The following is a 14,713-nucleotide window of genomic DNA, read 5'->3' as shown; positions in this document are numbered from 1 at the left end:
GCGGATAGTCAACTACTATGTGTTATCTTGACCTAAACTCATGCTTTTTACCATTACCATCAGATTCTGTGGTCCCACTGCCTGCTGGTTCTGACATTTACTGACTATGTAGCCTTGGGCATGCCATTAACCTTTGTACTCAGTTTCCTCTTCTACGAATAAAGATAAAAATAGTCCCTGCGTCATTAGATTGTTAAGAGGATTCAATAAGTTAATATATGTAAAGTACTTTGAACAGTGATGGTACATTGTAAGCACTGGAGGAGTTAGCCATTGTTAGTATATATTACTATATCCAGATAAAGAAATCAAGACATAAAATAGCTAGGTAACTTGCCCAAAGTCAGAGGGGTGGAATCCAATTTAGCCACTTCATATCTATAATCTTAGGTACTTTTTGGTTATCCACAAAGAAGCAAGAATTTTTGCCCCATGCAACCTTCTGACTTTCACCAGATTCTGAAGTTCTCACGATATAAAAGAGTCCCCAGCTCTGAAGAGTGCTGGCATACAACGGCAGCCTGCAATCCTTTAGATTCTAAATGAAGCTCTGGACCCTCCTGGGGATTACCAATGAGATAGCAAAAAGCTGTTCTTGATATTGGGGAATTGGTCTGACACAGCTAGTCCTCGTGCTGTTTGAAGATGGCCTGGAGCTCATATTGTCCTGTTGGACATAATGTCATGGAATACCAACATCACACAAGGCCACTCCGAGACCACAATAGAATGATACAAAACAAAGCCACTGCACAATTTTGTCTAAGCACAGACAAAAACAAGGTGATCGTGCCACCCACAAAATACCAAACACCCTCCTTTCCTAGTTAATACGACTGATTGCTACTTCTTTATCAATTACGACTTTAGTCTCACTCTAGTCTATCCTCCCAGGAAGTAAGATTTATTGAGATATGCAGACACAGAGTCGCCTCTGCTTTCGGACAGTACCAAATCTGGGGCAAACTTCCGTTACCTTGGACCTTCCCTTAAATCACACAAAGGAAGCCCAAATCCTCTAACACTTTCTTTCTAACACATTCTTACCGCGATGCCTTTAGTTTACCACGGTGTGCATTTTCTCAAGGTGCAACAGTAACAAACCCAACTTGCTCAGCTACAGGTGTGTTCCTCATGGTCTTTGACTGGAAGGCACTGGCAGCAATATCTTCAAAATGTGTCCTAGAGATAAACCCCGGACTTTCCCATTCTCCCCATCTGTTTATCTACCCCATCTCAGATTCCTCTCCAGGTCTACATGCAAAAGATAACACTTTTGAAAGCCAATCCCTAAGGTCGCTGTATATAGTATATTTTGGAGTTATGAGCTTTCAGCTCTGCCACTCACTCACTAGCTGCTACCTTGGGCAAGTTACTTAACCTCTTTGTGCTTGCTTTTCCTTTTTTTTTTTTTTTTTTTAAAGATTTTATTTTTTTTCCTTTTTCTCCCCAAAGCCCCAAGGTACATAGTTGCATATTCTTAGTTGTGGGTCCTTCTAGTTGTGGCATGTGGGACGCTGCCTCAGCATGGTTTGATGAGCAGTGCCATGTCCGCGCCCAGGATTTGAACTGACGAAACACTGGGCCGCCTGCAGCGGAGCGCGCGAACTTAACCACTCGGCCACAGGGCCAGCCCCTTGCTTTTCCTTTTTTTAAAAAGACTTTATTTTTCCTTTTTCTCCCCAAAGCCCCCCAGTACATAGTTGTGTACTTTTAGTTGTGGGTCCTTCTAGTTGTGCCATGTGGGATGACCCCTCAGCATGATGAGCAGTGCCATCTCTGCACCCAGGATCCAAACCGGCGAAACCCTGGGCCGCCGAAGCAGAGCACGCGAACTTAACCACTCGGCCACGGGGCTGGCCCCATCATTTTCCTCTTAATAATACTTTTTTCATAGTATTAAGTGAGTTAATGGTATTTATATTAAGTTAGTTAATACATACTTATAACATGCCCACACATAGTAAATGATCAATACGATTTTTGGTTTTGTTTTGTAAATAAAAACCTTTCTCTTACTTGCCCCTGCAGCCTTTGTTCCTCTGAGATTTTGGCCATTCTCCCTGTCCCCATTCTCTCTTTTGTGACCAAGGCAGACGCCTGCCCAATCTCTTGCTCTGTGGACTGAAACAGCTCTGATGGTGCTTTGTGGCCTATGGTCACAGTTTATTATGTGTTTGGCAAGAAAACAGAATAAAGCAATATTTCTTCAAAAATTATTTTTGGAGTTAACCATCCTTGACATTTGAATTGTTTTTTCATGCAGACTTCTCAGGAAAACGTATTCTTTTTGGTTTAGTGTAGTATAGGCTTGGTGTAGATACAACTTTTTTTTTTTTTTTGAGGAAGATTAGCCATGAGCTAACATCTGCCACCAATCCTCCTCTTTCTGCTTTAGGAAGATTGGCCCTGAGCTAACATCAGTGCCCATCTTCCTCTACTTTATATGTGAGATGCCTGGGGATGTCTGCCACAGCATGACTTGATAAGCAGTGTGTAGGTCCGCGTCCCGGATCCTGGCGGCGAACCCCAGGCCACGGAAGCGGAGCCCGGGAACTTAACCGCTCCGCCACTGGGCCAGCCCCTAGATACAACTTTTAAAGACTTAAGCACTCTAGGTACCTTTTGATCTCATCCTGTTGCTTCCACGAAAGCTCCTTCACCAACAAGTGCTCTTCACGAAGACGAAACAAACTGTCCTCCAGTTCTTCCCGGCTCATCCTGCTCAAGGGTGGTTGAGTTTTCATATTCTTACCTAAAGTCCCGGGGGAGGGGAAATGGGGATTATTTTTACATGTCATTTTTTTAACCCATCAGGTCTCTCATCACGTCTTGTCCAGAGGAAATGAATCTATCTTGAGTCAAGTGTTTAAGAGGAAATTCAGGAAGTGTACGAAATGTGTACTTATGGACCTCTTTACCATTCCATTTGTCTCCTGGACATGGAATATCATTCCATATCATTCCAGCATATGACTCAATCTCCTGTCTAGAAAGTACATTCTCTTTATAAAAATATCAAATAGGGCTTTTAGTCGTCTTGATTTTTATTTTCAATCCAGTCTTCTATTTTTTCCCCTATTAGATAATTTTGGACTTGGACAAGGATTGTGCCCACATCTGTCTTCAAATCCCCAGAAAGGAAAAGGATAGAAACATTTCTGGATCACGAAGAGTCATCTCATTTGTTTTTGCGGTCTGAAGAAATTGTTCCCAAAGCTGCATCCTTGGAACAGAGCCTCTGCTTGATCTGAGAAGAGGAAACTATTGCACACTTTTGAGTGTCTTGGTGTTCACCAGCCCCGGGCCAGCTCTGATCTCATGGGAACCATCCTAAAACCCAGAGCTCAAAATACAGCTCCTTCCCTGGAAGAAAGAGAGCTCAGAACCTTAGTCTCAGAACCACCTCAGCCACCACTACTACCTCTCTAATCTATCCTTTGGAAATGATAAGTAAGTTTTTTTTTTTTTGAGGAAGATTAGCCCTGAGCTAACTGCTGCCAATCCTCCTCATTTTGCTGAGGAAGACTGGCCCTGAGCTAACATCTATGCCCATCTTCCTCTGTTGTATATGTGGGATGCCTGACACAGCATGGCATACCAAGCGGTGCCATGTCCGCACCCAGGATCTGAACCTGCGAACCCCAGGCTGCTGAAGCGGAACATGCGCACTTAACCGCTGCGCCACCAGGCCAGCCCCAACAAGTAAGTTTTTTAAGAAACAGCTTTATTGAAGTATAATCGACATGTAATACACTGACCATATTTAAAGTGTAAAATTTGATTAATTTTGACATATGTGTATACCTGTGAAACCATCACAACTAAGATAATAAGCATATCCATCACCACTCTTTCCTTGTACCCCTTTGTAATCCATTCCTCCCCACCTCATTCTAGCTCCAACTCCCACCTCTGTCCTAGACAACCACCGATATGCTTTATGTCACTATAGATTAGTTTCCATTTTCTAGAATTTTACATAGATTGATTCATACATGGTATACCTGGGTCTTTTGACCTGACTTCTTTGACTCAGAATAATTATTTTGAGATTCATCCATAGTGTTTTGTACATCAACAGTTCCTTTTGATTGCTGGTAATATTCTGTTGTATGGATATACCATAATTTATTTATCCATATACTGTTGATGGGCATTTGGACTGTTTCCAGTTTTTGGCTATTACAAATAGAGCTGCTATGAATATCTGTGTCTAAGTCTTTGTGTGGACACGTTTTCATTTCTCTGGGTAAATACATAGGAGTAAAATAGCTGGGTCATAAGATAGGTGTATGTTTAACTTTTTTAAAGAATTGCTAAACTGTTTTCCAAAGTGATTATACCATTTTATACCCAACATCAGTGTATGAGTGTTCTAGTTTCTCTACAGCCTCACCAACACTTAGTCTTTTTAATTTTAGCCATCCTAGTGAAACCGAGGCCAACTTGCTTTAACTATATTCAGTTAGCTGTCTGTTTGCAAAAGTAGTTGCATGATGCATTACTGAAGCCCACTCTATTGATCTCTGATGCTGGGGTCATCATGGTAACAGGTGCTTAAGTTTTTCAGGAACTGAGTTGACTCCTTGTCCAGTTTAGGCCAGTTAAGACCACCGACTCATCAACTGGGTCTGTGCAGATGCCTGATAGGTGACCCTTTGACATCAGGGGACCAAAAACTCCACCCTTGGATCTTGCTGACACTTCCAGTTTGTGAACACGTGTCCTACCAAGAGCCATGAAGCTTGACTACATTTGCACAGACCATCAATTACTTCACTTCTCCTTACCCCCATCACCTATTCCCATAGTTCAGACCATCCTGCCTCTCTATCCCACAAACATCTCTAATCCCCATTTTTGGAGAGGCGGGTTTGAGATTTATTCTCCTGTCTCCTCACTTGGCTGCCTTGTGAATAAACCATTTCTTTTCTGCGAACTCATTGTCTCAGTGATTGGCATTTCGTATAGTGGGCAAAATGAACCTGGTTCAGTAACACTAGAGGGTATGTAGTGGCTTTAATTGTATTGATCTGCAATTTCTCTAATGACTAATGATGTTGAATACCTTTTATGTGCTTATTTACTATCCATATATCTTCTTAAATAAAGTATGTGTTCAAATCTTTTGCTCATTTTTTTATTGTTAGATTTTAAAAATCTTTTCATTATTAAATTATGAGTTCTTTATATATTCTAAATATAAGTCTTTTGATGGACATATGTTTTGCATATGTTTTTCTCCCAGTTTGTGTCTTGCCTTGGTCCCTCTAGGCAAGAAGATTCCCTACTCTCTAATTTTGAAGGACCTTTTTGTGTCAGGATTAGGAATGAGAGAAGATGAAAATAGAGCAGGTAACATCACATATAATCATTGCAGCTTAAAATCATGCATATGAAAGAGAAATCTCGAGGTGAGGCAAGTCCATGGAACTCAGGGATTTGGCCAGTCTGATTCTATTCCTTCCTCCAGGGAATCATTAACCCTCTAGGCTCAGATTAAGTCAGCCATGTCTTGGATGTCTTCCTATGGGGCTAAGACTTTCCACACAATGATTTTCTATGAATAGTCTTATTTGATTAAATGATACTGAAAGACTTTTTCTTCAGTTAATGATAGTTTTCCCAAAGAGAAAGTTCTATATTATCTAAAGGTGTTTGGATCCCTATCTATGCTTGATCAACTTGGTCTCAAGAAGAACAGCCTGACTCCAGAAATTCCTGATTCAGGCAAGTCATCCTCCTCCTCCTTTCTTCTAGTCACCACCCTCTCCCCTCCCCCAACACAGTCCCTGCATAAAAATGATTTCATCTTTCAAAACCAAGTAAAACTCCCAAGCCTTGGGCCAGGTGCTTAGCTTCCCTTCTAGAGACCTATTTTTCCCCACCTATCTCACAGGAATCAACGAGCTTTGGCCCAGCTAGGCCGGTTAGCTGTAATTGCTGCTAGGGTTTATTTATCCTCATGTGTTATAATATAACATCTTCTAATTATTTTGTCCCCAAAGGGAAAACAATAAGTAATGTCTCTTTCCTTTCTTCATTTATTTTCTTATGATTCTTTTAATAAGGTTTTATTTTGAAACAATTTCAAAATTACAGAAAGATTGTGAGAATAATATAAAGAACTCCCCTACCTCCTTCACTCAGATTTCACAACTGTTAACTTTTACTTCATTTGTTTTATCCTATTCTCTCTCTTTCTATATATGTTACATAATATATAATATTACATATATTCTCTCTATATTACCTCTTGGTACCATTTAAAAGTAAAAAAAAAGTGAAAAATCACCAAATGGTGATTTCTAATTCAATTTTTCCTTCTATATTTATTAGTTGGCATTCTACTATAAGGTACAGATTTCCGTTCACTCCATTTATTAATTCATCTGTTTATTTATATCTGTATGATCTCATAGATTCCTATTTTTATTAATGGGTTATAATCCATCAATATCATTATTCTTTTTAGTGCTCAAATTGTCCCAGATTTGGCCAGTGTCAGCCCTTCTAGCTGGTTCTGGTGTCCTTTTAAAATATCTCCATGATTTTTTGAGAAATTCTATGTTTTCTGGCACAATATGATGTTCTAGGCTCACCTTGTCCTTTCCCTGCTTGAGCCTCTGGTTCCTTTTAGTGGACAATGGTATTTAAAAACCAAGATCTGGGTACTAGGTACTGGGATGTCATTCCTTCTATGTCCTCTCAGTTGATAGAGTCAGGAAGTGTATGTATGTATATGCAGGTGCACGTGAGGACACACACACCCCTATATCTATATTTATATGCTAGAAGCCATGAGTTAATTTTGATACCTCCATTTAAAATCCAGATCCATATGGTTTGTTCTAACCTTCTCCCTTTCCATATTTGCATCTCTCCTTTCAGTGAGAAACTAGCTCCCACTATCCTCATAATGTATCTACTTATATGCTGAATCCCTTTGAACGAAACTAGTCTCTCAACTATGTGGGCTATCTCCTTATCCATGGTACTGTTGAATCACACTGGCCTGTGCCAGCTGAGTTATCCCCCAACTGATTCATGTCTACCTGCAATGGTATGCTACCATCAGTCCTGGTAGTATACTTGCCAAGAGTTTTTTTACATTATTACATTGTGCTCTGTTTTTTTACTTCTGTTCTTTTTTTAATTTTATAATGCCAACATTTTTAGTAACACAGCTTTATCTGATAAAACTGTACCACATACAAGTTGATTATTTCCCTTTGGAATTGGTAAAATAAGAAAAAATATTGGGGGCCGGCCCACAGCCGAGTGGTTAAGTTCACCTGCTCCTCTATGGCGGCCCAGGGTTTCGCTGGTTCGGATCCTGGGCGTGGACATGGCACCACTCATCAAGCCACGTTGAGGCGGCGTCCCATGTGCCACAGCTAGAAGGACCCATAACTAAAATATACAACTATGTACTGGGGGGACTTGGGGAGAAAAAGCAGAAAGAAAAAAAAAGAAGAAAAAGGAAGATTGGCAACAGTTGTTAGCTCAGATGCCAATCTTTAAAAAATAAAATAAAATAAAGAAAAAATATTGAAATTAATTTTTGAATATATGCTATAAAAATATTCCCTTAATGTAGTTTTATTTGTTCACGACATCAAAAGTTTTTCTTGTCACAAAGCAAAGTTTCTAAGATAAATTTGAGATTGCTTAGAATGAAAAAAAACATACAATTTCCAAACCAACAAACTTACAAAATGATGCAGTTGACTTCTAGGTACACTTAGCTTAACAGGAAAGTATGGTCACTAGGAAGCAAATTTGTAACACACCATAAACCTTTATGAAAATCTTCACTTACAGCAACCACTTTACTTGGTTTACTTTTAGCTATTTCATAAATAACCAAAGGGAAAATAAAGTTTGCAATGAAACCTAGAAAAGTTTGTTTTCCCACAAAGTAAATGTGTAAATCCTTCCCTTTGGCACCTTCTTCCATACCTCCTTTACTCTGCTGAGGAGATATTGAGTTCTTTTGGATTTTTGGCTGTGTGGATGGCCTTCAAACTAACTAGACTCTCTAGGTGATTAGTTCTTGCACAGGGTTATCCTGTCACTAGTTCTATGACTTTTCCAACTTTGAAAATTATCTCAGCCAGTTCATGTTTCATGTGCTTTGCTCATAGAACACTTAAAGCTTTGAGAACCGCAAAACCTCCAGTGGTGCACTGCTGAAGAACATCATGAACATACTACATTTTTCACTTCTTAAAATATTATGATATATTTAGCATCAGTAATTCAACAAACTCTAGACATTATGTGGCTTTGTTTACATTCCAGCTCAACTAGGTCCCACCATAGGTCCTCCTTTTTTTTTTTTCCTAACTAAACATGTTCTATTGTTAAATATTTTATACAAATGAAAACACAACAAACCAAAACTTATAGGATGCAGGTAAAGCAGGAATAACAGGGAAATTTATATCTGTAAATGCCTACATTAAAAGAAGAAAGATCTCAACTCAATTACCTAACTTTTGCCTTAAGGAATTAAGAAAAGAAGAGGAAACTAAATCCAAAGCAAGCAGAGGAAGGAAATAATAAAGACTAGAGCACAAATAAATGAAATAGAAAATAGAAAAACAATAGAGAAAATCAACAAAACCAAAGTAAGTTATTTGAAAGATCAACAAAATTGACAAAAGTTTAGCTAGATCAAACAAGAAAAAAGAGAGAAGACTAAAATGACTAAAATCAGGGCTGAATAAGGGGGTATCACTCCCAATCATAAAGAAATAAAAAGAATTATAAGGGAATACTACAAACAATTGTATGTCAACAAATTAGATAACCTAAGTGAAGTGGATAAATTCCTAGAAAGATACAAACTACTAAAACTGACTCAAGAGGAAATAGAAAATCTGAATAGACTCATAAAAAGAGATTAAATTCATAATAAAAAACTTCTCACAAAGAAAATTCCAAGCCCAGACGACTTCACTGATGAATTCTACCAAATGTTTAAAGGAGAATTAACATTAATCCTTCACAAACTCTTCCAAAAAAATAGAAGAGGGAACACTTCTCAACTTATTACATGAGGCCAAAACCCAAGAAATCACAAGAAAAGAAAAATAAAAATCCCTTATTACTATAGACACAAAATTCTCAACAAGATTATAGCAAACTGAATCCAGCAACATATAAAAAGGATTATAACCAAATGGAACTTATTCTAGGAATGCAAGCTTGGTTTAACATATGAACATAAATCAATGTAATATACCATATTAGTAGAATAAAGGACAAAAGTCATATGATCATACCAACAAATACAGAAAAACATTTGACAAATCCAACATCTTTTCATAATGAAAACACTCAACGAACTATTAATAGAAGGAAACTTCCTCAACCTGATAATGGTCATATACAAAAAACTCACAGCCAAAATCATGCTTAATAGTAAAAGACTGAAAGCTTTCCCCCTAAGATGAGGAAAAAGACAAGTATATCTACTTTGCCACTTCGATTCAACATTTTACTGGAGATTACATCCATGGAAATTTGGCATGAAAAAAGAAATAAAAGTCATCAAAATTAGAAAGGAAGAAGTAAAACTATCTCTATTCACAGGTGACATGATTTTGTATATAGAAAATCCTAAGGAACCCACTAAAAAAAACCCCATTAGAACGAATAAATGAGTTCAGTAAGGTTTCAGGATACAACATCAATATACAAGAATCAATCGTATTCCTATACACTCACAATGAAGACTCTGATAATAAAATTAAGAAAATAATTCCGTTTACAATAGCTTCAAAAAGAATAAAATACATAGGAACAAATTTAGTAAAAAGTACAAAACTTGTACACTGAAAACTATAAAACATCGCTGAAAGGAATTAAGGAATATTTAAATAAATAGACATCCCATGTTCATGGATTTGAAGACTTAATGTTGATAAGATGGCAATACTTCCAAAATTCACGTACAGATTCAATGCAATCCCTAACAAAGTTTCCGGTGAGTTTTTTTTCTGCAGACATTGATAAGCTGATCCTAAAGTTCACACGGTAATACAAGGAACTCAGAATAGCTAAAATAAGCTTGAAAAGGAACAAAGTTGAAATACGCACACATCCTGATTTCAAAACTTACTACAAAGCTATAATAATGAAGACAGTATTGTATTGGCATAGGATAGGCATATAGATCAATGGAATAGAATTTAGAGTCCAGAAATATACTATTACATTTAGGGTTAATTGATTTTCAACAAGTATGCCAAGAAAATTCAATGAGGAAAAAAATGTTTTTTTTTTTAATGAATGGTGCTGGGACAACTGCATAGACACATGCAAAAGAATGAAGTTGGATCCTTATCTCATGCCATATGAAAAATTAACTCAAAATAGATCATACACCTAAATGTAAGAGCTAAAACTATAAAGTTCTTAGAAGGAAACATAAAAGTAAACATTTGTGACTTTGAATTAGGCAATGTTAGATATGACGCTATGAAGTTAGACATGTTAGACATGAAAACAAAAGCACAAATGACAAAGGAAGAAGTAGATAAATTGGACTTCATCAAATCTAAAACTTTGATGCTTCAAAGGACACTATTAAGAAAATGGAAAGAAAACCCACAGAATGGGAAAAATACTCGCAAATCATATATACAAAAAGAGATTTGTATCCAAAATACACAAAGAACTCTTACAATCAACAATATAAAGGCAAGTAACCCAAATAAAAGTTGGGCAAAGGATCTGATATACAAATAACCAATAAATACATGAAAGATGTTCAACATGATTATTCATTACGGAAGTGCAAATCAAAACCACCAGGAAGGGGCCGGCCCCATGGCTGAGTGGTTAAGTTGGTGCACTCCACTTCAGCAGCCCAGGGTTTTGCCCAATGGGATCCTGGGCAGAGACCTAACACCACTCATCAAGCCATGCTGAGGTGGTGTCCCAGATAGCAGAACTAGAAGGACCTACAACTAGAATACACAACTATGTACTGGGGAGCTTTGGGGAGAAGAAAGGGAAAAAAAAAGATTGGCAACGGATGTTAGCTCAGGGAAAATCTCAGGGAAAAAAAACACAAAGAGAAAGAATAAATTAAAAAAGAAACCTACGAAATACCACTTTGATAACAGTAACAAGTATTGGCAAGGATATGAAGAAATTGGAACTCTCATACGTTGCTGGTAGGAATGTAAAAGAATGCAATTGCTCTAGAAAATAGCCTGGCAGTTCCTCAAAATGTTAAACATAGAGTGACCATATGACCCAGCAATTCCACTTCCAGGTATATACCCAAGAGAAATGAAAACATATGTGCATACAAAAACTTGTATACAAATGCTCATAGTAGTATTATTCATAATAGCCAAAAGGTGGAAACAACCCAAATGTTCATCAACTGATGAATGTATAAACAAAATGTGGTATATCTATACAATGAAATATTATTCAGCAATAAAAAGGAATGAAGTATGGATAAATGCTACAACATGATGACCTTTGAAAACATTATGCTAAGTGAAAGAAGCAGACACAAAAACCATTTATGTCTTTATGATTCCATTTATATAAAATATCCAGAATAGGTAAATCCACAGAGACTGAAAGCAGATTTGTGGTTACCAGGGGCAGGGCATGGGGACATTGGGAACGTCTGCTACAGAGCTTCTTTTTGGGGTAATTAAATGTTCTAAAATTAGATAGTGGGGACAAAAACACAACTCTGTGAGTATAGTAAAAGTAACTGAATTGTACACTTTAAAAGAGTGAATTTTAAGTATTAAATTATATCTCAATAAAACTATTATGTATAATATGTTATATGTAACATATTATATGTATTATTATATAAATGTTATTTTATGTGTTATATATATCTCACACATATAAATGAGGAAATAAAGAATATATGGACACTTCAAAGAATAACAATAAGGCGTACACAAACATACATACCAGCTTAAGAAACAGAACATTACCTGTACACTAAGAACTCTCTGTAAGTTTCCCATTCATACTATTTCCATCTTCCCCCAGAGATGACCATTATCTTGAATGCTGTATTCATAACTGCCTCATATTTCTTTACAATTTTATGGAGGAAATTAAATGTATTTATTAAATTTACTATAAAAGATAAATTTATTATTTCATTGTACGAATATATAACAATGTATATTCATTTTCTGATCAATGGACATTTATGTTGTTGCCATTTTTTACTCTTATGAATAATGCTCCTATGAACATTTTGATATATGACTCCCAGGACACACATGTAAAAAATTCTTCAAATTTTATACCCAGAAGCAAAGTTGCAATGTTCAACTTTACTAGATATTGTCAAACTTTTTTCCAAAGTGATTGCACCATTTATACACCCACGGGCAGTGCATAAATTGCCCTGTCTTTGGGAGAAAAAAAAGTATGGAAGTGAAATCAAATGAAAATAGAATCAGTAGTAGCTATAATTAGGACTGAGGGGTAGGAGAGTAGCAACAAGGTTACAAAAATATCTCAAGGTGAGCGTGGAAGCAGCTCTAGCAGGAGGTGTCCTTTCATCTTAAATTGCCTACCTCTGCCTGGTGAGAGTGCAGGGCTATTTTTTCCTGGCTTTTGCTGTGGTATTTGTGGTGTTGGCATTTAGCTTTACCTCCTAAACCTGCACAGTAAAAATTTTATAGGCATTTAAGAATAAAATGTTGAGAAGATTGAAGAAAAGAGCTGAGAGCAAAGTAGCCACTGTGAAGGCTAGTAAGATGCCCCACAGTGACAGACTGAGCGTTGTTTCAATTCCACAAGGCATCCCTCCTCACGCACAAATATTTACCTTTCCACGCTGGTACCATCAGAGGTATCAAGTCTGTGTAGCTAACAGGTCCTTTGATGTATTGTCCGCTGGAAGATGTGATGTCGTATCAGTTCCCAAGCTGTAAGAGATCCCAGAAGACAGTGAAATGAAGGGAAGTCCAGCCAATTACTTGCAACTTTAGGATGCATTCTGCAGGCTGTACTTAAGTTGTAGCAGGAATTTCTAAACATTTCGTGATGGTATAAGACACATCATAGTCTTTTTTGTGGTGGTGTGGACCACCTTACACTAAAGAGTAAGACCAAGCATTCAGTACTAATGACATTATTTATTCAAAACGAAAGCAATTTTTCTGCCTATAGAATTGGTGCATATCATTGTGGATCATTTTTAAAGTATCTGCTCAGCCTGGAAGCCGATGACTCCCCCCTTTCTCTAGGAAATGACCCTCTGACCCCCATTTCCACTCCATTTACAGGGACTGCCCCTCAGGAACCAGTTTATACTCTATGATCCAGTCCCCACAGTTATTGTTCATTGGACCAGGGGTAGACAACAGACTCAAGCTGGGCCAAACAGATTTTCTTTCCCAGGCAGTTGGAAATGGGACTGAGAGCGCTCAATCAGCCTCGGCGGATGGCTATAAATATTATATAAACTTGCGAATCCTGGGATGGCCATATGCTGCTCTGTATCCTAAATAACTGGGGAAATCCTATCTGTAGAGTCACCTCACCCTTGGTCAGCACTCTTCTTGGATTATAGTACCCAATATCCTGCCTCATTATGTCCATATATACTGTTGCTTCTAAAAATTTTATCTTTGGCCCTGACCTTCAGATTTGTACATCTTCCTCTACTTGTTGCAATGCTCTTTCCTTTGCTCTTTACAAGGCTGGTTCCTTCTCATCTTTCAGTCTCTCACCATCTTTTCATCTGCCAAGAGCACTTTCTCTGATCTTCATAACTAAGGCGAGCACTTCCTCAGTTATACCGTCATGTTGCCCTGTTTATTTCCTTTGTCACATTTACCACGCTCAGAAACTGCCTTCCTTTATTTACACTTGCTTATTGTCTGTCTTCTCTTACTAAAATACAGGGATTTTGAAGGCAGAAAATTGGTTTATCTTGTTTACCTCTATTTCCTAGCACCCAGACAGCTCCTAGAATATAGTAGGCACCTAATAAAAATATATTAAATAAATGAATAGATGAGTAAATAAACAAATCAAGAGAGAGAATGACACTGAGCAGCTGAAATGATTCAAAAAGTCCTGAATGCTTTCTGCTCTTGATTTGAGTCTTTTCCAAGGCCTATCTCTGCTCCTGCCCTTAGGTTTTCTAAGAGTCCTGTGTCCAGTACAACAAACTCCCCTTTTTCGCCGAAGCTAGCTTGACTTGTTAACTGAAGAAGCTTGTTCACAAGCTTATTCTGAACAAACAGAAAAATAAAAAGAAGCAAATAAAAAGCATGATAGAGAAATTCTATCACTGGGAGAGAATATTAACATTTTGTCGATCTACTTTGCAGACAATTTAACATGAATTGGGTCATTCATATTCTGTTCTGTAATGTTTCTTTTTTTTTAACTACAATAAGTGGAGAACATCTTTCCAATGACATTATTTTAAATGGATCTGTACAGAATTCATAGCATGCTTATTTTAAGGAAGCTGAACAATCACCCAAAAATTGATGTGCTTTCACATGTTAGACAATAGTCCTAGGATTAGAACAGAATGGAAGCAACCAAGCAAACCATTCTGTTTTAAAGTAAATCTCACATTTAAGGTGGCTTTTGCAGGTTTGCTAAGTTACCCTGTCTTTCCAGCCTCCTACTGTAGAGAAGTAACGTGAAGGGAAAGGAGAGGTGACTGCATCACAGGCCTCAT

The 14,713-nt window shown here is 37.5% G+C and overlaps 1 protein-coding gene across 1 annotated transcript in view; it reads right to left on the bottom strand.

Moving 5' to 3' along the window:
- RPGRIP1 (RPGR interacting protein 1) overlaps positions 1 to 14,713 on the bottom strand; it is a 66,447-nt gene that overhangs the window by 49,038 nt on the left and 2,696 nt on the right. The window contains exons 2-3 of the mRNA XM_070504023.1: positions 12,839 to 12,938; positions 2,623 to 2,755 (exon numbers count right to left, since the gene is read on the bottom strand). Coding sequence (XP_070360124.1) covers positions 2,623 to 2,755; positions 12,839 to 12,857 — 152 coding nt within the window. The 5' untranslated portion in view covers positions 12,858 to 12,938. The remainder of the gene's footprint in view (positions 1 to 2,622; positions 2,756 to 12,838; positions 12,939 to 14,713) is intronic.

The sequence above is a fragment of the Equus asinus genome, chromosome 2 (assembly GCF_041296235.1).
Source record: "Equus asinus isolate D_3611 breed Donkey chromosome 2, EquAss-T2T_v2, whole genome shotgun sequence".
NCBI lineage: Eukaryota > Metazoa > Chordata > Mammalia > Perissodactyla > Equidae > Equus > Equus asinus.
The sequence above is the reverse complement of the archived record's forward strand: the minus strand, read 5'-3'. Positions and strand labels throughout refer to the sequence as shown.